Source organism: Acomys russatus, chromosome 20 (assembly GCF_903995435.1).
Source record: "Acomys russatus chromosome 20, mAcoRus1.1, whole genome shotgun sequence".
Classification (NCBI taxonomy): Eukaryota; Metazoa; Chordata; class Mammalia; order Rodentia; family Muridae; genus Acomys; species Acomys russatus.
Window position 1 is genome coordinate 34,645,892 of NC_067156.1, and position 25,254 is coordinate 34,671,145.

The 25,254-nt window shown below is 40.4% G+C and overlaps 1 protein-coding gene and 1 pseudogene across 1 annotated transcript in view; both read left to right on the top strand.

The window, feature by feature from the left end:
- Positions 1-25,254, top strand: part of Lvrn (laeverin) — a 57,303-nt gene that overhangs the window by 22,430 nt on the left and 9,619 nt on the right. Inside the window, exons 4-18 of the mRNA XM_051163206.1 lie at positions 3,163-3,289; positions 5,882-6,036; positions 7,231-7,344; positions 8,682-8,825; positions 9,643-9,708; positions 9,799-9,864; positions 10,579-10,751; positions 12,797-12,873; positions 13,207-13,346; positions 14,954-15,009; positions 17,198-17,351; positions 18,572-18,666; positions 21,388-21,495; positions 22,428-22,595; positions 22,791-22,928. Of these exons, the coding sequence (XP_051019163.1) occupies positions 3,163-3,289; positions 5,882-6,036; positions 7,231-7,344; positions 8,682-8,825; positions 9,643-9,708; positions 9,799-9,864; positions 10,579-10,751; positions 12,797-12,873; positions 13,207-13,346; positions 14,954-15,009; positions 17,198-17,351; positions 18,572-18,666; positions 21,388-21,495; positions 22,428-22,595; positions 22,791-22,928 (1,781 nt within the window). The remainder of the gene's footprint in view (positions 1-3,162; positions 3,290-5,881; positions 6,037-7,230; positions 7,345-8,681; positions 8,826-9,642; positions 9,709-9,798; positions 9,865-10,578; positions 10,752-12,796; positions 12,874-13,206; positions 13,347-14,953; positions 15,010-17,197; positions 17,352-18,571; positions 18,667-21,387; positions 21,496-22,427; positions 22,596-22,790; positions 22,929-25,254) is intronic.
- On the top strand, positions 166-906 carry LOC127204725 (ADP-ribosylation factor 1-like; annotated as a pseudogene).

The window sequence follows — 25,254 nt, forward strand, 5'->3', positions numbered from 1 at the left end:
GGAGGTCATACTGTCCTCTGCCTGGCCTCCTCCTGCCTCTGCCTCCCGAGTGCTGGGATTAAAGGCATGCACTACCAATGCCATCACCTTTTTGTATTTTGTTTTGTGTTGTTTTTATCTTTCGAGACATGGTTCCTCTGTTATCTTGGCTGTCCTAGGCTCCCTTTGTAAATCAAGCTGCCCTTGAACTCACAGCAATCCTCCTGCATCTGCCTCTCAAATGCTGGGATGAAAGGCCTGTGGCACCATATTTGGCACTTATGCCATGACTCTTAACAACACAATTCTGTCTTGAATCACTGGAATGTTGTTAAAAGGGAAGGAAATAGTCTTTTACACAGAATCTACAAGGATTATTATGCAATTACAGAATTGCACATTTTAAGGATTATTTTATCAATTTTCATTATTTAGTTTTTTTTCGCATACAATATATTTTGGTTATATTCGTTTTCCATGCCCATTTAAAAAATATTTCCCGGTCAGCGCTGCCATCTTGTGGGAGCGAAGTCTCTCTCTAGTATCGCTTCCACCTGTCCATAGGCATGGGAAATATCTTTGTAAACCTCTTCAAGGGCCCTTTTGGCAAAAACAAGAAATGCTTATTCTCACGATGGGCCTGGCTGCTGCAGGAAAGACAATTCCATACAAGCTGAAGCCTGACGAAATTGTGACCACCATCCCCAGCAGTGTTTTCAACTTGGAGACAGCTGAGTACGAGGGTATCAGCTTCCCCGTGTGGCACGTGGGTGGTCAGGGCAAGATTCGGCCGCAGCGGCACCACTACTTCCAGAACACCCAAGGCTTGACCGGTCAACTTCATAGTGGACAGCAACGACAGAGAGGTGTGTGAATGAGGCCTGTGAAGAACTCACGAGAATGCTGGCTGAAGACAATGCTGGCTGAAGACGAGCTCCGGGATGCCGTTGTCTAGTGTAGAATAATCAGGCCACCCGTGGCACCAGCAGGGACTGGCTCTGGAGCCAGAAACGATCCAGGCCCCTCCCTCCCTGCCACTTGCTCGCCCTCTGCTTTCCTCTCACTCGGCAAATACGCAACTCTATGGTCCAGAGTGCCAGAAGCTGTCTCCATGGGTTGTTCACAGTGTGCATCTCGAGGGGCTGTACACATGCAGAAGCAGCCTGCAGCCAGGTTTTTATTTAATGTAAATAGTTTCTGTTTCCAATGAGGCCGTTTCTGGAACTCCTATACAAATTACTTACCTTTTTTTTTTTTTTTTTAAAGAAAATCAACTCATTGTACTGAGAAAGAATTTGGGTGTAGGGGCACCTGGCTTCTGGAAGCCAGGTATCCATTTGGTGTTTGTTTGTTTGTTAACTCAAACTCAGAGCATTTTAACAAATAGTCAAAAACACAGGACAGAAGCAACAGAGACTATGCCTAATGTAGGTTTTGCAGTAATGGCCTGAATGCTAGTCTTTCAGATCACCTGTTCCCCTGTGGGGACAGCAGAGAGATGACAGACAAACTACCATCCACTGCATGGTCAGGGTAGAGTCCCTGTCTTTGGGTCTGCATTCTATAGCATTGTGCTTATCCTTCTGCTAACATGGTCACCCAGGGGTGGGCTGGGAGCCGTTGGGGAGTGCAGGGCCCGGCTTGGACGTGGTGTGTGGCCAGGTCAGTTGGCAGCCTGCACAACCAGCTCACTCTTGGATGTGCCGGGAGGGTCACCCAGACCACACCCTGGAGCATCTTATCCCATGTGTGAAGTAACTTCCTTCTTCAGCCTGGAAGGGTCTTTTGGTTTGCCATGGAAAGACAACCTCTACTTTTTTATTTTGTATTTTCAGTAAACACCAAAGAAGCTGGGGTTGTTAAACTGATCTTGGAGATACCTCAGAACTGGGTTATTTGATGTTGTCGAACCTCTTATTGCTTTCAATGCACAATTAGTAATCAACTGTTTTGTGTACTTGTTTTCAGTTTTCATTTCCACAAGCACCATAATAATAGCTTTTAGAATAAAGTCTCTTAACTATTTAAAAATATTTCTCAGCTGCCTGGCGTGGTGGAGCACGCCTTTAATCCCAGCACTCGGGAGAGGCAAAGGCAGGCGGATCTCTGTGAGTTTGAGGCCAGCCTGGTCTGCAAAGTGAGTCCTGGACAACCAGGACTCTTGTTACACATAGAAACCCTGTCTTGAAAAACAAAACAAGACAAAACAAACAAACAAAAATTATAGCCACTTGTGTTCGTCTTTTGAGAGCTCTCTAATTCTATATCTCATTTTAAAAGTGGGTTGTTTCTTTCCTTGATGTTCAGTTTCCTAAGTTCTTTGTATGTTTTAGATACTAAACCTGTGTCAGAGGCATAATTGGTAAATTTTTTTTCCCTAATTTGTAGGCTGCTTTTCTCAAAATAATGATTATGTTCTTTTCTATATAGAAGCCTTTTAGCTTCATGAGGTCCCATTTATTAATTATTGGTCTTATTGTCTACGCTGTCAGGGTTCTGTCCAGAAATCTCTTTCTGTGCCAATAAGTTCAAAGCCATTTCCTACTTTCTTTTCAATGGAATTCACAGTATCTTGTCTTATGTTGATATTCTTGATCCATTTGGAATTGAGCTTTGTGCAGGGTGATGGGTAGGTGCTTATTTTCATTCTTGTACATGTAGCTTCTACATGCATTCTTCTAATTGACAGCAACTATAGAATTTTAAAATAAAAGTTAGTGTAACATATTTCTGGGGTATCACTATAGTGCTTTGCCTTCTGGGATTGTCTCTGCGTGTATATGTGCTTGAACATTATAAGCACTGTCTTGGTTGCTTTTCTATTGCTGCAACAAAACACATAACCAATAGGAGAACAGCTAGGGATTCACACCTTGATCCATAAGCAGGAGGCAGAGAGCACACTGGGAAAGTTGTGAGTCTGTTGACACATCAGAGCCCATCCCACAGTGACATACGTCCTCAACAAGGCACACATCGTAACCCTTCCCAAACAGTTCTACCAACTGGGGACAAACATATAAGACTGTGGGGGACCATTCGGAAACCACAGCAGGCACATAGCTTCTTCTGAAGCCATAAGGCTTTAGTTCCATAGTAGCAGGGAGTTGCAGTGGGCAGAGGGGCCACTTTTCAAAGCCCAGTATTGGTCTACCTAACTATTGTTTAATTGTTCTAATTTAGATACGTATCTGGGCCCCAAAAGATGACATTGCTGGTGGAAAAGTAGACTTTGCCGCAAACGTCACAGGTCCCATCTTCTCATTCATGGAAGATTTGTTTAATATCAGTTATCCGCTCTCAAAAACAGGTGAGGCGCTTCTGTTTCCGTGGGTGCGGAGTCAAGATCACGTGATGTATCCATGAGCCTTTGAGGGTGTATTGCAGCCATTTGGCTATTACTTTGGAGTTATCTTCATGCCCCTTCTCCATGGTAATGCACATAGATCTGCTTGCACTTTCTCTGTCTGGCATGAGGTGTTTCAGTGTCCTCTGGTAAGACTTCAGATGTTCGTTAGCTGTGACTCACTGGCTTTGGTACTTGTTGTCCCATCTGTGGATTTCATCATAGAAATTGGAATCATGTGTGAATATAATTATGATCCTCGAGGACCTATGTAAGTATTTTATCTCTCACAGAGATGGATGGTATGCCTGTAAAGTTCTGCGGGCTGCTCAGCTCAGGAAGTTACTCAATATATATTTTTTTTTCCTTCTCTTTAAACTGTGCGTGTCGTGCAAATCAATTTTGTTCTCCAATGTGTTTCTAAACTCTTGGGAACACTATGCTCTGCCTAGTCAGGCGGATGGCTGAAGAGGGTGGGGAGAGAATATCTGGGAGTGTGGGGCCCCTCAGATCCTCTGCTGTTCAAGCATTTTAGTTTTGGGGAAATAAAGGGCAAAGGGCCGAGAAGCAGCTTAAGCCAGGCTAGAAACCCCAGTTTGCCTGTCACATAAGGAGCTGGGAACAGCAGGCGTCTGGCCTTGTAGACCAAGTTCCTAGCCCTTCCATGCTAGAGATGCTTAAGGTAGCTAGTCCTTGCCCAGTAGGAAAAAAAAAAAAAAACAAAAAAAAACACCAGCACCAGCACCACTACCACCACCACCAACAACAACAACAAAACATCTGTTAGGTTCATTAGGTGACTCCAGAGTCACCCTTGTTCTTGCATGGCATCCTGTCCAATCCATGGGACACTTTATTCTTCCCCCCAACCCTAGGCACTTACTGCTCCTCACTCCTACTTTCCCCTAATGTGCATCACCAGTATCCTTACCAAACTAGTCTTTAGGTGGTGTCACCCTCCAACCACTCCTCCCATGTGAAGCCAGAATCCTTGCAGACAAAGAACTGGTCATGTTAAAGTCCTCTTTAAAAACCCTCTCTGCAGCTTTCCCTTACCACGAGGATGAAGTCTGAATGCTGACTGTGTCTTTCCAATGCTGCACCGCCCTATTGCAGGGCTTGCACAATTCCCGACTGTGACTGGCGCCCTAGCTCAGCCTCTGTACTCTCCTCCACCCTCCAAGCTCTTCACACCACACACAATTTTTACTTCTTGGAATGCCTTCAACTTCACTGGATGATTCGCCTTTCCTGCTTGTCAACTCAGACAAAAATGGTCTTTGGTAGGAGGATTGATGAACAGTGATGCGTTCACACAATAGAAGGCTACAGCAGTGGAAGTGAAGCACCTTTTCTAAAGTTTAGTCACAAACGTGATTTTATGTGATAAGATAAATAGAATAAATATGTTCAAAGCAAGGGCATAGTAAACACAAAATGAGACAGAAAATAGCGTATAAAGTTGAACATTTTATCACCTGGCCTTTTACAGAAAAAGTTAGGCAACAGCCTCCAGTTCTAAAAGGTTAAGTGTTAGATTCACGGCTGCTTCTATTGTTATTTTAAAATAATTAATTAAATGTTTGTATAAAATAGTGTAGGATCATATGGGAATCAATGATGGTGACTTGTTTTTTAAAAACCCAATGATTTTGCTTAGTTAAATTGTATTTATTTGGAGTTTTAAAATGTTTAAAAAAATAGTCATTAGAAGAGGCCTACTAAGGTGTCTCAGTAGGTAAATGTACTTGATGCCAAGCTTGACAACCCAAGTTCAGCCTCCAGAGTGAAAGGAGAGAACTGACTCCCTGGAGTTGTCTTCTGATCTCCACAGGCCTGCTATGGGACTTACACACACACACACACACACACACACACACACACACACACACACACACATCTAATTTCAAGAAAATTTAAGTTTAGTCACCAGTCAGTATTTATAAAAAATGAGTTCTTACAGCTGTCAGGGCCAGACCCTATGTGCTGCTGGCACCCATCTTTTGAGTAGAGGGTTTCCTGGGACAGCAAACAGGGTTAGTTAACAAAGAAGCCTTGGGTCAGCAAAAGGAATTGAATTGCGCAGGGCAGCATAGTCTCTTGTAAGGAGTGTATGGGTTTGGGGGTGGGCTAAGTGTTGGGAAGGAGGAGTTTAGAGGGAGGGGCAACAGCACTTAGGGCTACTAAATCTGATGTTTTGAGGCACATGACCCATGGGGCCAGGAAAGGACCAGGGCACAGTAGTAGGGCAGGTCTTCATAGATTTAAGCCATTTTATCTTCTTTTTCACATTTGAGATCTTTCTAGATTTTGAGCACGAGTCTCCTAGCAGTATGTGATCTTTCTGTGATTTTTATATAGTTGCAATAACTTATCTTATGGTATCTATCTTCAATATTAGGTTAAAAAACTTTCTCTTTACTCAGGTTACAAATTTTCTCTTATCTTTATTCTTTTTCAGTAACTTTCTGACTTTATTTGGACATAGTTTATAGCTAGAACAACATTTTATTAGACATGATGATTTAATTTTTTTTCCTACTTAAATCCATTTAGACATAGTTGTCTTGCCTTCCTTTTACCACAATGCAATGGAAAACTGGGGACTCATGATATTTGACGAAGCATTCATTTTGATGGAACCAGATGATGATCCAATTGAGAAAGGGGCTGCCATCTTGTCTGTCCTCTCCCATGAGGTTGGGCACCAGGTGCGTGGTGAAATGTTCCTGGTTCACAGGGAGGTGTTTTCTAGCTGTTTTCCTCAAAGCAGCAAAGCCCAGAAAACCCAACTGCACAGGGAATTTGGGTGAGCAGAGGAGTGCTTCTTGAAATTTATGACTGTGTACAAAAGTTGGAGGGGTCTGTGTGGTGTCGGCCCAGCTGAGTCAGAGGCATTGAGATACTGAGAACCTGTTTCTTATTCTAGAAAGAGGTTCAGTGGATGCAGCCAGTGTGTTAACGAGGAGCATCTGAGGGCTGGAGCTGCATCCAAAAAAGAGTCTTTCCAGGACATACATTGTCAGTGCTATATGCTTCATATTGTGATCTTAAAAGTCTGGGTTTGTGACTTGCTGGAGAGTCTCACACCTACATTTTAGTCTCTATTCCATTAACAGAAATGTGTCAAGCAAGAAATAACCTAAAGTATAACAGTGGTATTTTCTTATTTGTGTGACCCCCCCGAAGTTTTAGGAAAGACCAAATAACACGCTAGCTCCACAGTCCACATACTCCTATGAGTTTTGACCAGTTGTCCCAAATGTCAATTTTTATAGTCACCTAAGTGACAATTTTAAAATCAAAAAGTGCTAACAATGGCTGTAAAAAATTTAGTTAGATACCAGGACATGGATTTATTGATTTGGGGACTTGGATTTTTCTTTCCAAAGACATCTGTACCTTGCTGCCCTATTCAGCTGGAATAGGAATAATGCAGCTGAAACACATTACAGAGCATTTCCTTACTTGAGTGATATATATGGCTCAAATCATGCTTTAAAGCATGGCATCTACTACAGAAAGTGCTTCTTAGAGTATAAGGAGCAAAAATAGCAGGGGTGAGAGAGAGCCTAGCTTCATTTCAGCTTCATTGAACTAAACACAACTTGTGGACCAAGTCAAGAGTTTATATGTTCACCAGCCAGCCTTGTACTTAAATATAAGTTTTAAAAGCAAAGACTGCTTCCACTTAATAGCAGTGATCCAGTCACTTCTGAGAAATGTACAGCTAATATCTCCTCATGTGAAAATAGCAAGGCATGTTCAGAAGTCCAAGCCTCAAGTTTTGTTATTGATGACAAATGACATGCACATCTTTTTGGCATCACACCTCCTTAATATGTTTTGCAGTAAGGACACTTTAAATTTCAGAAATATCTTCTTCTCTCTTGCATCTCCAAAAGTGGTTTGGAAATCTGGTGACCATGACTTGGTGGAACAATATCTGGCTCAATGAGGGCCTTGCATCTTATTTTGAACTTGAAATAGTTAACCACTTCTATCCTAAACTTTCAAGGGTAAGTACTTTAAACATTTATCCCCTGATTATAAAGATAATGCAGTCATTGTTGAGAATCTATAAAACACAGACAAGTCTAACAACTACCAAATTACTAAAACTCATCAAGGTGAGCCATGTTGCCTTTTATGGGTTTTTCTTAGAAGCTTTTTACTAGAGTCAGTTAATTTAAGCGGAAAGACCCACCTTATCTATGTTCAAAACCATGGGCCAGGGGCCTGATTGAATTAAAAAGGCAAAGTGAATTGAACGCTAACCTTTATTGCTCTGCTTCCTGAGTGTCCATGAGATTTAAGCAGCTGCCTTGAGCCTCTGCTGCTGTGACATCTCGGCTACTGTAAACTGCACTTTCAAACCGGGGACCAAAATAAAGCCGTTCTTCCTTAATTTGCTTTTGGCAGTGTATTTTGTCACGGAGACAAGAATGTAACTGACACAACCCTAGTTCGTGGAATTGCTAATCAAAGCTTAGGCTAGGTGTACGAAGGAGACGATCAGAATGTTGACAAATGGAATTACAAGAAAATTTGACTGTTTACCTGACACTGATGTGGCATGTAGCATGTGGCATGTAGCATGTGGCATGAGCCAGTCAACTGGAAATTCCAAGTGGTCTCTAGAGATTGTAGGCTTCATGTGGTTCACCAGGGTGCAGTTTCTTCTAATCTCTAGTGGGTTGTGTTTGTTTGTTTGTTTGTTTGGGTTTTGTTTGTTTGATTTTTGTTTTTTCCAACCCAAATTCTTCCTTGGCTGTAAATTAGTTTTCTTTCTAGCCTCACATCAGAGAAAACATGTTCTTGCCATGTGCCTGAGGGAAAACCAGTGTCTTGGACAGTCCTGTGCCTCTCAATTCAGTGTAACTACTGTTTCAGAGTGCATGAACTGTAAACACTTGTATCTATCTAGTCTGAGGATTTCTTCCCAGTTGTAAATTATTATGTCAGCATCATTGTCACTTTATAAACCTAGTGGGCTTTTGCTTTGTAGATATGCATGGGAAAATACCACTGATTTAATTGGCAATGCAACCTAGAGGACTGGAACTTGATAGTGCTGGGAACCTATCTTAATGAGAAATACATGGCTTAGGAAACACACTCTCTTCTATAATTAACTTCTTAAAAATAAAAATAAATGATAGAGAGGAGGAAGGAATGGCTTATAGTTTTGTTACCTGAGGAATTCTGATATTGGAGCCATATTGTAATTCAGACTATTTTTTCAGTTATTCTTTCCCCATTTCAATGTGAGTTTTGGAAGTGATCTTAGGATTCGTTGGATTTTGTATTTCTGTAACCCTCAGAAATTAAAGTGGCCCCATCTTCTCCTTTACAGAATGTGATCTTCTTTTTTCACATTTTACATGTTGTCCTCACAGAAGATCATGCCCTGAAGTCTAGGGCTGTGTCCACTGAGGTGGGAAACTTCATGGAAACAATAGAAATACGCAAGCTCTTTGACATGTACTCTTATAACAAGGTAAAACTGTGTGTTAAAGTAACTTTACTTTTATTGACTAATAGATGTCAGAAAATGCTTTAAAGTCAGACATCACCTAGCAAATATTATTAATAAGGTCATGTTGGATATTGGGCACATCTACTATTATAAACAGATGTGTATGCCTCGGTGCTTTAAGGCAAAATTTTCTGTCTGTCTCTGTCTCTGTCTGTCTCTGTCTCTCTGTCTCTGTCTCTTTCTGTCTCTGTCTCTCTGTCTGTCTCTGTCTCTCTCTCTCTTTCTCTCTCTCTCTCCTGTGTGACATGTGTCACAATCATTCATGCGATGCAGGAGAACAACCTTGACTGCTGTACCTCTGCAGCAATCAACCTTGTGTTTCCGAGACCTGTCACTCATTGGCCTGGGCTTGCTGATTTGGTTAAGTGGATGGTCAGCAGGCACTAGGGACTTTCCTGGTTTTGGATTCTAGGATCACAAACACACATGCATAGCTTTTGTACATGGTTTCTAAGGATGAAACTCAGATCTTCCCACTTCTTGCATGGTAAGCACTTTCCCAACTGGGCCATCTTCCCAGCTCCAAACTTGTTTTGTAGAATTTTATTTTTACATGCAAGTATCATAATTTAAATTTTTGTGTAGCCCAGCCCTTTATATGTAGGACATTGGCTCACTCTTTACCCACTATTTAGTGGCAGTGTACTATTTTATTAACATATTGGGGATAATTTGAACAGAGAATTCAAATGCAAATTGTAATCAGAAACATAGACTGGAACAGTGTTTATAAAAACGGAATGTGTCGATGTGTAAATCCTGAACTTGGTGTTCCTAGGGAGCATGTATAGCCTGGATGCTTGCTGGCTTCCTGAACCAGCATTTGTTTATCAACGCACTTAAGGTGAGTTGCTGGGAGTGTTGCCAGAAGAGCAGCTAACAGAAATTGCTTTGCTGTGCTATCTCTTTAACCCCAAACCCTCTGCTTTCACAGTCATATTTGGAGACATTTTCGTACTCAAATACTGAGCAAGATGATCTATGGAGACATTTTCAAATGGTAATTGCCCTTCTTTGAGACACTTTCTGGCTGAATAATTTTGCTTGATACAGTACAAGATCAAGGGGCTACAAGTGAAAGACTGAATGACAGGAACATAACTTATTCTTATTTATAAAGCCCCCTTAGGGCTGAGGCATTTTTTTAGTCTTCACTGCGCTTCTATGCCCCAAATAGAGGGTGGCCTATAGGTCCATAAATATGTCCTCAATGAATGCGTGGATGAATGAACAAAGAACCGTTCATATTGTCCGTTTCCTGTGTTCATGGTTCCATATCTGTATACTCAACCAATCCTAGGTGCGAAATAGAAGAAGTGCTGTTCATACTAAGCATATATGGTTTTTTCCTAGGGCTGTTATTTTCCCCAAACAATACAATATAATAAATATACGTTCACATACTATTTGCACTGTAATGGGTATTACAAGTCACCTGTAGGTGATTTGCAGTACGTATGCAGATGTGCATGGCTTACATACCAGGCACAGCTCTATTTTATCTAAGGGGCATCAGTATCCATGGGCATCCTGGGTGGGAAACCCTCTCAGATACCGGAGGAAAGCCATGTACAGATAAACAGTTCTGAATATCAACCACTGGGGATTGCTATATAAAGCTGGGAGGGGAGGGACATTTCATTTCTTTCTGCTTCATGAGGTTTTGCTGCTAAACCACATCTGGCTTTGTAATGATTTTTTTTTTTTTAACCAGGCCATAGATGAGCAGAGTATAGTTCATTTGCCAGCAACAGTAAAGAGCATAATGGATAGCTGGACGTACCAGGGTGGCTTTCCAGTCGTTACCTTGAACGTGTCTACAGGCGTCGTGAGACAAGAGCCGTTTTATCTTGAAAAGCTTGAAAATCAGACTCTTCTAAGCCACAGGTAGGCCATTTGCTCCTCTGCCATCACTAGGCTTGGGTTGCGTATCGCTGGGATAGAAAGCAACCAGCAGTGAGGAGCTATAACATCAGCTGGGTGCACGCCCTTCTCCTGGCCAAATCTCTCAAGGGATGGCATTGCGCACTGGGGTGAGGCAGAACCCTAAGTACTAGGGAGGGCCAGGAGCCTGCAACCAGGGATCAGCATGTGCACCTTACTTGAGTCTTAGGGTCACATGAGTGACCTGAGCACTAGAATTCTATGTTTCTCATTGTCCAGCAGACAGACATAATGAATTATTCAGGGTTCTGAGTGAGAGGCAAGAAGATAATGTCACCAGTGTCAGAACTTTTTAGGAAAGAAAAAAAGAGGTGGAGTCCTGTTGCGATCTTTCCCCTAGATGTAGAACTGAGAGGTAGCTACACCCCTGAGGTTGGCACTGCTCACATGTGTGCATGTTGGGTGATACACATGCATGTTCGTATATTTAAAGCCATACCTGCAACTTTTAAATTTTTTATTATTATTATTATTATTATTATTATTATGATGATGATGATGATGATGATGATGATGATGATGGTTTTTTGAAACAGGGTTTCTCTGTGTAGCCTTGGCTGTCCTGGTCTTCCTTTGTAGACCAGGCTGGCCTTGAACTCACAGCCATCCACCTGCCTCTGCCTCCCGAGTGCTGTGATTAAAGGTGTACGCCACCACGCCCGGCTCTCATACCTGCAACTTTAAAATTATGGCTTTTAGGTTGGTTTCAAGTACTGGCTTGCACAAAAGTCAAACCATATGTAGACTTATTTAAGTCCTTTAAGCTCCAGCTGCGTTGTCTGCAACAGGAACAGGCTAGGGAAATGCTGCCAACCTGCAGCCATGAATGGGAGCATGCCACCATTGCCTTCTCCCTTCCCGACTCCGGTGTCTTTCCCTAATTTGTTAACCGGCAACTATTCTAGATAACTAGATAACCTTACATTCCACTGAGGTGGACTATCAGCATGAGCGAATGATTTTCAGATACTATAAAAATATTTCAAGAAGGGGCTGGCAAGATGGACCAGTGGGTTTACACTCAAACTTGATTACATGAGTTCAATTCCACATGCATACTGCTTCCCACATTCAACACACACACACACACAATAACAATAACAATAACAAATCAAATAGTCCTACTCTTTCTTCAAAACCTCAGGGGAGACTCTGCACTGTAACATTCTGAGACTTAGCGGGCAGAGGCTTAGGTACGCAGAGAAAAGTGGACTCATAGCTAAAGGACTGAGACGCCCGATGTGAGAACCGGAAGATTGAAAACAATTGCCTGAACTGCGAGTCTTTTCTAAAGATGAATGCAGTCTCCAGGCCGTGGTGGCCCACGCCTTTAATCCCAGCACTTGGGAAGCAGATGCAGGCAGTAGCTGTGAGTTCGAGGCCAGCCTGGTCTACAAAGGGAGTCTAGGACAGCCAAGGCTACACAGAGAGACCCTGTCTCAAATAAACAAAACAAAATGATGAATGCAGTCCTTGTGGTCAGCTGACTCACCCAGTGCACACTCACCTGTGTGGAAGGAAAAGTTTCAGCAAGTGCAAATGCTGTGGCTGAGCCGAGAATGTGGTTCAGAACGAGAGAAAGTTCAATGCTGAAAAGTCTTTTAAATGTTGGCAAGCTTTGTCTTTTTAAACTATTCTTCACCTCTCTGGGCATGGGCAGATTTGGGTCTGTCTGAAGCATTTGAATGACCCAGGTGAGGCCAGATGGCTGTCACTTAGGAAAATCAGCCCTTCAATGGTTCAGACAGAGGTCTCAGTAGTTGCCTTTGTTGTAAGGAGTAAGCTCAGAAGACACAGCGAGAGGGAGGGGCGTGAACAAAGAGTCAAAGCAACATGGGATAACAGAAACAGCAGCCAGCATAGCCCTGTGTGCCCACTGGGGTTGGCCATAGAGTTGGAGGTCTTTCATTTGGGCTGAGCATATATTCTGTGTGTGTGTGTGTGTGTGTGTGTGAAAATAGCTAATTCTTTCTCTTCTTTCAAAAAAGTGGCACATGGATTATCCCTATTTTTTGGATGAAAAATGGAACCACCCAGCCTTTAGTCTGGCTAGATAAAAGCAGCAGTAAGTAAATATAATATTTATATATAAGTGAATATATTATATGCATATATATAATCTTCATATATACACACATATAAAAACAGAGATAGACATTTGGTTAAAATGTTGAGTTTTTGGGAACCTGATTGAACACAGAGCTTTAAAGACAAACTTCAAATTAAAATGAAAATGAAAATAAAATGAAAATTTAGTTACATGGCAGACCAATATACAGGAGCTATCTTAACTTTTATTTTATTGGCTTATTGTTTAGAAGTGCTAATGTATTATGTTTTTAAAATGTACTGGAATCTTTATGAGACTTTTTTTTTTTTTTTGCCTCCCCTTTGGTAGTGGTATTCCCTGGGATGCAACTTTCAGATTCTGACAGTGACTGGGTGAGCTTAAACTTCAACATGACTGGGTACTACAGAGTTAATTATGACAAGTTAGGCTGGAAGAAGCTAAGTCAACAGCTTGAAAGGGATCACAAGGTGCGTGCTGGTTTTGGTGCTTTACTCAAGCGTCTGTCATCATTTGGAGGATGCTCTCTGACAGAACAGCTCCCTCCCGTCCGCTCCTTCTCTATCACCCATGATGGAGACAGTTCTGTTCTCATTCTTAGGAAGGATTGGTTTTGGTTGAATATATTTTTGAACATTCTTCATGACTTTCCAAAATAAGTTTATCTTTTAAGATGAGAATTAGAACATATTTTCTTAAGTTGCTTCAATGCTCGGTTCCATTTTTCACTTTATAATGAAAATATCATTTGTTGAATGTGTCATGACCATTAGAGGCCTTGTAGGTAAAGACATACGTAAAGTCTCTAAGTTCTCATTAGGTACATAGTATGTGCTAAAAATTATTAATTTTAATTCCTAAAAATATTCTTCTTCTTACTCAGATGAGTAAATTTAATTTATAAAATGCCAATAGTCCACTGCCGCTTCAGAATACTTTTAAAAGCCTATAAATCATAATGAAATCTGTGCATGGCGCAATGTTGAGCAGGTTGCAGCAGTTACTGACGATGTGAGTGAAGCTCCGTAAGTAGAGAGGGATGCTGGCGCAGTCTACACGACATGGTGGAGAACGCTGGGCAGTCCATCTATAGAATGGTTGTGACTTTACACCCATCTAGCATTAGTCCTGCTTTGAGGTTTAAGGCTAACTTAAAGTGTCCCTGTGAAGACGAGGTAAGGTAATGCATTTTGTTCAATGGAGGCCACACGCAACGCAGGCACTCAGAATATGTTCAGGAACTTAAGAAAATGTTGTTGAGATTTTTTTTACCCAAGCAATAAAAGCCACTTATAACAGTTCCTCTTAAATCCCCTTTCAGACTAATTCAATTCTTAGTAGCCACCAATGTTACTGTAAGCCATAAAGGTATGAGGGTATACTATTGTGGCAGGCATTCCTCGATACCGTTATTGACTGATTTATTGAAACATCTCACTAAACTGTTTCTGAGTTTAAGAGTGCTGTCTGCTCTTAATTCCCAGCAACCACATGGTGGCTCATAACCATCTGTAATGTGATCTGACGCCCTCTTCTGGTGTGCAGGTGTAGTACATCTAGGCAGAGCCCTGTATGACTAGTAATAATAAAGAAATCTTTAAATAAAATAAAATAAAATAATTATTACGAAAATAGTATTAGTAAGTAATAACATTAATAATAAAAAAGCATTACAAAAACAGTGCTAAATAAACTTTATTTACTGTCTGCAATGTCAAAACTTTCCTGAAAATCAGTAAGACATTGTAATGACTGGCACTCAGTATATGCATTCTTTTTTGGAGAAGCTTTTAGACATTGCAGGCTTTATTTATTTATTTTTTTTAGCATGGTGTGTTCTAGGGGATTATTTTGTTAAACTGTCCGACATGTGTAAGCGTTATAATTGATACCAGAAGGATGTCTTATCAAAGCTGCATCTACAAACATAAATTATGGGCTGTTCTTAGTAACCACTATTTCTCTACCTACGAGACCATTTCCTAGGAAGGGATTTTTCAGGCCCTGACGGTCTTGAAGTTGCTGTTTTGAAAATGTCTTCCTCCTTTCTTGACCATGTTTGGGTTTCTCTCTGCAGGCCATTCCTGTCATCCACAGGCTGCAGCTGGTGAGCGACGCTTTCACCTTGTCTAAGTAGGTGTCTTTTCCACTCTCACTGTTAAAGGGCATGTGTTGAGAACGACCCTGAAATCGGTTCACTACTATGCACGGGTCTTAACTAGTTAAGACTAGGGTCAAAACCAGGCCATGGGTGCTCGAACCTGTAAGCCAGCTCCTGGAGACTGATGCAGGAGAATTACTGTGAGACAGCAAAACACAAGAAAACCTGGCAAATAAATATAAGATTGGGGCCAAATTCTATACTTTTACTGGAATTTTATAGCATAAATTGTTTGATATAAATAGACTAGCAACTGAGATTTTGAAGTTACTCAAAGGGGATGGCTGATGGCTATAATGGTAGTGATATCTGGGTTATATTTTGATACACTGCAAAATTATAAATTTTATGTATGTGTACTACGTTAGTATTAGCCATGCCAGTGTTTGATGGGAAATACTATATGTTCAGGATTTAGGTTTTCAAGCAGTAAAACTTAAAGAAAAAAATATATATATATAATTAGTGTATCCTCCTTTATGCCTGTCACATGTGCAGAGTATTTGTCATTTCTTTATTGATTGTCCTTTCTGACACATGTTGCCCAGCACTTGGCTGAAATGCTTCTCTAGAGTAACTAAGGCCTAGATACTGCTGGCCAAATCCTCCAAGGATCACCATTTTGGCTTCTTGACACTTTGACACAAAAACTTGACTTTCTTACTTCATTCCTTCCTATCACTGTGGGCATCCTTCAGCCCGGACATGTTTGTTTTCTTCATTCCTCCTTTGGTGACTCATTCACTCTTATAATTTAAGTGATTATTTTCTTAGGTACAAGGCTCAGTAAGATGCTATGATGCTAGAACTTAAGGGGCTCAATCGTGTTCTAAATGGACACCACTCCCTTTTTCCTCCCTTGTCTTGTGTTTATCCTGTAGTCATTTCAATTCATTACCTTAGCCACCGAATTTTATTTTGGTCTCTAAGTTGTTCCTGCTATTTATCAGTTAGCCAATCAATCAATCAATCAATCAATCTCTCCCCCCATGCCCCCCTGACCCCCCCCTGCCACTCTGTGTGTGTATGTGACATGTATCACTATTTTCCTTGTTGCCAATACTTGAAACCTCAGAGGCATCCTTATTATTGTTCCTCTTTCCGTGTCTTATGCTCGGCCCCTCGTCATGTTCTATCTATCCATTCTTGGTAATGTCTTCTGAACTCTCACCTTACCACTGTCACTCCTCCCACACTAAACCACTCCCACTCCCTTTCACATGGTCTTTTGTCTAAGCTCTCAGCCTTCAGTTCTTCCGAGTTCCATTATGACTTCAGCATTGAAACAATAGAAGTTCTAGGCATCAATTATCTCCCATTCTTCTGGTTGTTTAAAAACCTAGGCTTACTTGCCAACAAATCTTAACTCTTTATCCTGATTTTCAATGATCTCCTTAGGTTCTAACCATTATCTCTGTCTCTCGGTAGACACAGAATGACCTAATCCACTAGCTTTGCCTCTCACTAAACATAGAATGCTCTGCCTACTGGCTTTGCCAGGTCATCACACTGCTCCCCAGTGCTCCTCTTTTGTCCTGGGCTGCCTCCTCTGCCTTTTTCAACCACACATGGCCTTTGCTGTCCTTCTCAAGTGTTTCTTTCTTGAGAAAGACTCCCCCTGCCCCTCCTCCTCATGTTTCTATGTATATGTTTTCACTTTGGGAAATGTATTCTCAGTGGTCATTACCCTTTCTGAGATGACTTCCTTGACTTTCTAATTACCAGCTGAACTCTTCCCTGGTGCTCTTAGTTGCAGGCAACTGCGGTGTCATATGCTGGCTTCTCTGCCCACCAATGGCTGGCAGAGCATTAGACTGAGAATGCTTAGGATAGGTGCCTGTTGAATGGAATTTATATTTTTGAAAGAACACATAATAAATACTCAATATGCTATCACTCAGCATTTAGCCTGGGTTTTCTGTAGCTTCTAATGAAGATACTTGAATGAACCAAGTGTATATGAAAACCTGGCAGCGATTGTTGACTTCTATGTTGTAAATATGATGAGACCTTTGCCACCCTTCTTCTTGGTTTGTTTTCACGTCTTGTTGGAGTTAGACACTGAAAATGGAGCAGATATGGGAAGACAGAAAATCATTTATCATATCAAGGTTTCTTGAGTATTTGTGTGTGTGTGTGTTTCTTTTTTAAACCAAACAGAAACAATTATCTTGAGATTGAGACAGCACTTGATTTAACCAAGTACCTTGCTGAAGAAGATGAAGTCCTAGTGTGGTTTGAAGTCTTGGTGCACTTGATAGACAGGGAAGTTATTTATGATATGAACAACCAGGCTTTCTACCAATTATTGAAGGTATGGGTACCCATTAATAATTCTATCAATTATTTTATGCTATGTTATGTGGCTTTTAAATGAACCCTTTTTTCCTCTATGTTCTGGCCAGCATCTGTGGGACCGGCCTTTCCAAAAGCACTGTTCTATCCATTCCAGATGTTTGGTGATTTATTTCTTTTTAACTACAACTGATTATTCATAGAAAAAATATGTATTCAAGAAAAAAAGACAGAAAAAAAAATGAAAGAAAGCCAGAAGTGGTAGAAATTATATATATCTTCTTCTCATAGAAAAATAGTATATATTAGAAAGGATTTCCCAAAGAGAGTTGTAGGCAAACAAATAGTTTCTTACCGACTGTGTGTTCATAACCCTAATACTTATGTCTATAGGATCAGCAATTTCAACCTGAGAAATATGGAAATTAAGAAAGCTGCCCTTAAGAAGATAAAGATGGAAATTAGCACTTATGAATGAAACAATGCCATGCTATCATCAATGAGGGAACATAAAAGGGAAAGTTCCCACCAGTAGATCTTCAGTAGGATTTGGAAGACAGATGTCCAGAGTAAGATCAGAGTAGATGCTTAGCAGCAGTCCTTTGGCTAGTGAAGCTCCACAAGCAAGCCAGAGAGTGATGATTGCAAGTGAGTTTCTGGGTTGTCCTGCAGGTGATGTTGTAAACACCTCAGGGCCCAGGTGCTCTTTTTTCCAGTATCCAAAGTAATGTTGGAGCTTATGTGAGTGTATAAAGGCTGACTTACAGGAGGGTTGCTGGCTTCTAATGACCAGTTTTGGCCAAGTCAATAGGAACAGACAGTCCTCAGAGAGTTTCTGTGTATTGATAGCATCTAGTTGGTTCTTAGTAATATTAATGGATGCTTCACTTTTATTGCCTCATATTTATCAGCTGATACACTTAGGCTGATAGCGAATGGCAGTAATTGCTAGTTTGCTGGGTTGTCACTCTGTCCCAGGCAGTGTACTCACTTCACAATCACACTTGACTGGTACAGTTACAAACCACTTTACGTGGTTTTATGTGTGAGGCAACTAAACCTGGAGAAGTTTAAAGATAAGAAAATAAATAAACCTAGAGAAGTACATTTAACAACAAAGATCATTTATGAAAAAAGTTTGTTGTTTCTCTATTAATGTCTTTCAGGTAAATAATAATCCATTGGGAATTTAGTGTTGTGTGCCAAGATATAATGGTAACTTTTCTTTGTGGTTTATAGAAGTATTTACTAAGGAGACTTAACCCAATATGGAACACTTATTCAGCTATAATTCGAGAAAATATGGCAGCATTACAAGACAATTATTTAGCTCTGTAAGTATTTTTAAGTGCTCATAATTGAATGAAATGACTTCATAGATGGGCTTTCAGATTTGTGAAAGAGAATCTTTTTAATAACTAAAATTTTAATATATATTACTGAGAGAGTTTGTATGTCATTTGAGAATACTAACTCCAAACCTGGTGAACTATGTGTGTCCTTAGAGGAAGCAATAGCCTGCACTATTAATTGACCTGTGATGCACATGTGTGTGCACATACTCTGTATTTTCAAGAGTTAAATTACTAATTGAGATTTTAAGTGTATCTTGTTATGGGTAAAGGGTTGTGCTTAGCACGTCTACTCTACACCAGTAGACCAAAGGCCACAGGGGAGGCTCCAGGGAAACAGTAGACTTGCCAGTGGGAAAATTTTTACTTCTCAGCTCTCCAGCTTGGATTTTTCCGCAATTGAAAGACCACAGACAGGACACACAGGACTTGCTGTAGATGACAGTTTCTTGCAGAGTAAAGTGGAGCAGCCTTGAGGGATGAAAGTAGACAATGTCAGCTGGGAGGTGGTGGCACACGCCTTTAATCCCAGCACTCAGGAGGCAGAGACAGGCGAATCGCTGTAAGTTCGAGGCCAGCATGGTCTACAAAGTTAGTCCAGGATAGCCAAGGCTACACAGAGAAACCGTGTCTCGAAAAACCGAGAGAGAGAGAGAGAGAGAGAGAGAGAGAGAGAGAGAGAGAGAGAGGTAGACAATGTCATGAGACCATTGTATAAACCTACATGGTAGCGTATGTTGTCTACTGTTTCCCAAAGTATATACAGCAGACAGACACCTTATCTGAGCAGCCGTTTCCTTATGACCAGCATGCTTGGATTAATATTCAAAGGAGGAGCTAATGATGTGTTCTTATTCTTTACCAGAAAGCCTCCTGCTAGGAGATTTTTCTAGCCATTCAATAAAGTCACATCTTTACTTAGGGCCAGAGAGTGATTAAAAAAGAACTAAAGAAAAAAAAATCTATGCAAGCACATGTTTTACCAGGAAAGAAACAACTTTTTTTAATAGGTGGGCTTCAACAAAGGCCTGCTACTTCCACCTTCCTCCTGTTCATATGATATCTTAAATCACAGTTGTGATACTTCCCCTTCCGTCATCCATCACTGCAAAGCTAATGTGTGACCAGGGACATGGGGGATGAGGGCTTATAGCTGGTTATGGGGTGGGGTACATCCTCCAGGTCCGTTCAGCCTGCTAGTTTCTAACTAGTTACCTAACATTTCTCTATATTTTTGTTAGCTGGAATTGAAACATGATGTAAATATGAACTAGGTTGACAGTAATAGTTATCAGTCACTTATATATTATCATTTTTAAATCCTGGAAATGACTGACATACAGGGAGTAAGTACATTTCCATGATAGTTGAGGAAGGAGCTGAAAGGAAACAGGATACATGAGGCTGTGGTATCTCTGTTCTGTTTGTATGTGTGTGTTGGAATTCTAGATTTGGAGGCTGGTGGTAGCGAACATCTATAGCTACAACTTCTAGAAATATCAAACTTAAATCAACCAGACCAAACAATAAATCAAAATACACAAAAATATGATCATTCTTATTCAGTAGTACCCTGCTGAGGGAGTAGAAATTAGTGTCATAGCCTCCACTTGAAGTGTATAGAATTGAATAGATAGAGTGTGTGTGTGTGTGTGTGTGTGTGTGTGTGTTGCTGGTGGTGGGGGTTGTGTGAATGAACAGGAAGCCACAAACACACTCAGCCAAGCAGCACATGTGTTAACCAGACAGATTCTAGGCTCTTCTAACAGACTGAAGCAGCTTAACATTTTGTAGCATCCTGGGCCAGTGTTTCTCTGTCTCTTGTTGCAGCTAGCCCAAGTTTGAGTTGAGTGGGGAGTGGAAGTGAACACAAACACGTTTCTCAGAGTATCTGTCAGGGGACCTCTACCGATGCACATCCCAAATCTGCTCATTACCAAGTCAGACTATGCTGGGTTGACACCAGAGGGTGGGACAAAAGAGCATTGGCTTTTGTATTGTCTACAAAGCTTAAAAATCAGTCTGGCTTCTTTTGCCCAGACCCCACGCTTGAAGACTGTAGCAAGACACACAATATAGCATGACTTCCTTGGGTTCATGTTGTTTAGAGCCTTTCTTTGAAGGTTTTTGTTGTTGTTGTTTGTTTGTTTGTTTTTTAACAGTAATGCAGACCCTAGCTTAGCTATAAAAATAAAGCAAACATTTCGGTTGCTTTTTTGACACAATAATTGACAGGGGGGTAAGAAGAGTCAGACACTTAGCAAGGGTTAGCAAGTTGTACAGGGAAGAAAGGAACTTTCCCTGAATAAAGAAAACATTTTAGTTTTCAACATATTAGATCAGCTACACTAAGAATATTTTTAATTCATAAAGAAATTATTGTAAAAGAGGGAGAAATTGATAACAGGTGTGTAGTGTGTGTATACTCTTGTGTCTTTGAGGGAGATGAATGATGGGAATTATTTATCTTTAATTTAAAAAATACTATTTGTTAAGAACTTTTCTGGTGCCCCAAACCTCTCTGAATGTGTTTTCCTGAATCTTTAATATATTAGTTTGACTTCATAAAAGCCATTTTAAAGAGAAACTTGATATAGAGGGTGGTTTAAAATTCTCATTGTTATGTAAACCACATTCTTGGAAGCAGAAAATATGAAGGTGATAATATCAAATTAACAGCTTTGCTTTGGCTTCTCCTTCAAGACTCTCAATGGAAAAACTTTATGAAAGCGCCTGTTGGTTGGGTCTTGAAGACTGCCTCCAGCTGTCCAGAGAGCTCTTCAGAAAGTGGATGGCTAATCCAGAGGACACGTAAGAGCTACAGTGTGGTTCCCCTTGCTTAGCTCCTATGCAAGTGCTTGTGGTTTCTCTACCCTGGTAGTGTTCTTATATTTGGGAGTGATCATTTTTGCTTTCACTTGGCTGGTTGCATCATTTATGCTTTTACTTGGTTGAGCTCCTCAACTCCTTTTCAGATACCATTTCTTTAAAAAAAAAAAAAAAAGAATCTAAATTATGTCTGAGCATAACAACAGATTAGAACTCATTCAGTAATGAGTTGAGACCATGGTCTTTGGCTGTGGATGTCTCCTCCCACTGAGTGCTTACAGATTGGCTAGTCTGTGCTTGTTTTATGTCTCAGTAAGTTGCTCTTTAGGATTGTTTGTTAATGTTATGTCTATGAACATATTGGAGCCCCTCCCGCCACCATCTGAGTTTGCAGTCTCATTAAGAGCTGAGACTTGGTGCTTGGGACTTTATTGCATTTCATTCACGACCTCAAATTCCTTAGCTAAGGAAATTTGATAAAGAGACGCCAGACCAGACTACCATATTGATGCATGCCTCACTATTTATTTGTTTGTTTGTTTATTCTTAGGTTTTTCAAGACAGGATTTCTCAGTGTAACAGCCCTGGCAGTCCTCGACTTGCTTTGTAGACCAGGCTGGCCTTGAACTCACAGAGATCCACCTGCCTCTGCCTCCCAAGTGGTGGGATTAAAGGCATGCACTTGCTTCACTATTTAGAATTTACTTTGAAAATTCAATCGCTCTGCTAAATGAATGATTCTTACACGATGCTAATGATAGCTCCCTCACTTGCTTCTTTAGGTCTCTACCTTTGATCTTCATAGGTCAGCTATCAAATGATTTTACTAGATTTATGCTTCTGAATATTACTCCTTCGATTAACTGTGTTTCTAAACTACCATGGGGAATACCTTATCCTGTTATGCCTTTCAGAATACTTTATCAAATTGAAAAAGTGGTTTTATGCAATGGCATTGCCTTGGGAAGCTATGAGGAGTGGGAGTTTTTGTTAAATTTTTACATCAATAAAACAGAGACAGAGGAAGACTTCGATCTTGTTTTTGCAATGGCCTGCAGTAAAGATCCATGGATTCTTAACAGGTGACATGATCAACTTACTTTGAACATTCTTGCTTGAAAACATAATTCATATCCCAAAGGAGAGAAAGAGAAAAAAGAAAAAGAAGCAAACATATTTGTGCATTACTTAGAACTGTGAGCTTTTTAAATGCCATGAAAATTAACTTCCCATTGGTTTTTAAAGCTTGTTTACATTTTACAACTGGACTCTTGTAGATTTATGGAGCTTGACATCACTGGGTCTCTATCTTATTTTAATAACACAAGTGTAATAGAAATTGTGGCAGACTCTGAAGTTGGCCGTCTCGTTGCAAAGGACTTTCTAATGAACAACTGGGAAGCTGTGAGTAAAAGGTAAGAAGGAGACCAGGGCCCCATTTTCATTTAGGCCACTAATTATTTTTCCTTTTTATTTTGATCAGAGAATATAATTTGGATAATTTATTTCTTATCGTTTGATAATTTCAAATGTGTATAATGAGTTTTGATCAAGCCAGTTCCTCATCCCCTCCCTTTTGAGTCTTCCCCCACCCCCCCCCCCCCCACTTTTCCTTCCCAATTTCATGTGCTCTCTTTCGCTTTTTAACTCACGGAGTCCACTTATGCTGTCAGTATGGTGCATAGCTGTAGGCTTTCCATAAAGGGGAAACAATGCCCCTTCCAGGCACTGTAGGCGATCAAATAAAAAGCCCAGTTCCAGGTATAGGTTATCTCTTTTCAAAGTGATGTCAACGGGGTCCAGTAGAGACCTCAAACATTATAGGCTATTGCCATTGCTCAAGGTACACTAGAACACTGATTATGGTTCAGCCTCTGTCAGAAAAGTTCTTTCACTCACTAAAAAAGTAACCACTTTTCCTCTATGTTTTATCTCCCCACAAACTACAAAACACCAAAGATCACTCACCCTTAATATTGACTTTCTGTATGAAAACAGATGTGCCTATGTTTGTTTTGTTTTGTTTTAGTTTTTCCAAGACAGGGTTTCTCTGTGTAGCCTTGGCTGTCCTGGACTCACTTTGTAGACCAAACTGGCCTTGAACTCACAGCAATCTGCCTGCCTCTGCCTCCCAAGTACTGGGATTAAAGGTGTACGCCACCACGCCTGGCCATATGTTTTTATCTATCTCAGTTTCCCCCATTACACCAATCAAGCAGATTCTCCCAGGAAACACTAAATTGAGTAAGTCACATTTTTGGCATGAATATACACTATCAATCCATGTATTTCATGAAGCCTAACACCATGGCTTTAAGAAACATTACAACATTAGCCTAATGTAGTACATGTTACAAACGTTGGACAGATTTCTTTATCGGTATTACTGAGTTTTTATATTTTTTACTCTTGAGGATTATATCTGCTTGATTTCTAGGTCAGCAAAATATACACTAGCATGTAAACATCAGAGAGCAAGTCCTGGATGGCTGCTGCTTCTAGAACATTATAAGAGTTAATAATCCTTGCATGTACTCAGATACACAGATTTAGCAGATAAAACATGGCTAAGGTTGAAGCACATGAAAAGTTGTTTTTTGTTGTTGTTGTTTGTTTTGTTTTGAGACAAGGTTTCTCTGTGTAGCCCTGGCTGTCCTGGACTCACTTTGTAGACCAGACTGGCCTCAAACTCACAGCGATCCACCTGTCTCTGCCTCCCAAGTGGTTGGATTAAAGGCATGTGCCATCACCACCCAGCTGAAGCACCTGAAAAGTTAAGAGACACCATTTGCAAAGAAGATTCTTTCTTCAGAATAAATACATATTCTCCCTACGATTTTTTTTTTTTTTCAGAGGTAGGGACCAAACTCAGAGCCTTGTGCTCTACCACTGAGCTAAATCCCCAACCCTTTTTTGTTTCTTTTTGAAACAGGTTCTTGTGTAGCCCAAGCCCTTGAATTTACCATGTAGCCGAGAAAAACCATCAGTTCTTCAAACTCACGTGTAACTTCGAAAGTACTAGGATTACAGCCATGTCCCTGCCATGCTCATGTGGCTAGAATATAAATACTGCAGGCCACGGATATGTGTGAATGTCTCATAGATCAAAGTAAATGGTGTTTTGTAAATACTTATTGAATACCTTTCTAAAATTTTTTAAATTTTTTAAATTTAATTTTTGCTACATCCCAATTGTAGCATAAGAAAATTTAAAGTTATATACCTGGAAACTCATTTATACTGCACTATTTTTTAACTCATCATAGGAAATTACATATTATATTCACATTATAAAAATATTGTTCTTGTCTTTTGTTTAAGGTTATCTAACTTGTGGTTTATTGTGTTGGAGGACCACATGAATTTTCTATTTACATTTTCTGAGATCACTCAGATTTTGGTAATGAGTTATGTTTTCTACTTTAGCCATTAAAAATAATCCCCTTCTCACTCTGCAATTCCCCACTGGGAATGTAGAAGCTGAACTTGAAGTTGTTCAAATCTCCTTTTTGTATATGGTTTTTAAGTCTCATGAGCCTGTCTGTTACTCACTACTTTCTGTCCCTTGAGCTTATCAGGAAACCTCACTGTCCTCAGCTCCCCCTAGGCCTCACTGATCTCACTCTGCCTTGTCTGTGAACCTTGGCAGCCTTACTCAGCTTGCTTAAAGTCACTTAACGCAGCTAGTCCTTAGTTTTTCTTCCACAACTTCCTACTAATGCCTTTAGTGGCCATGAAAGA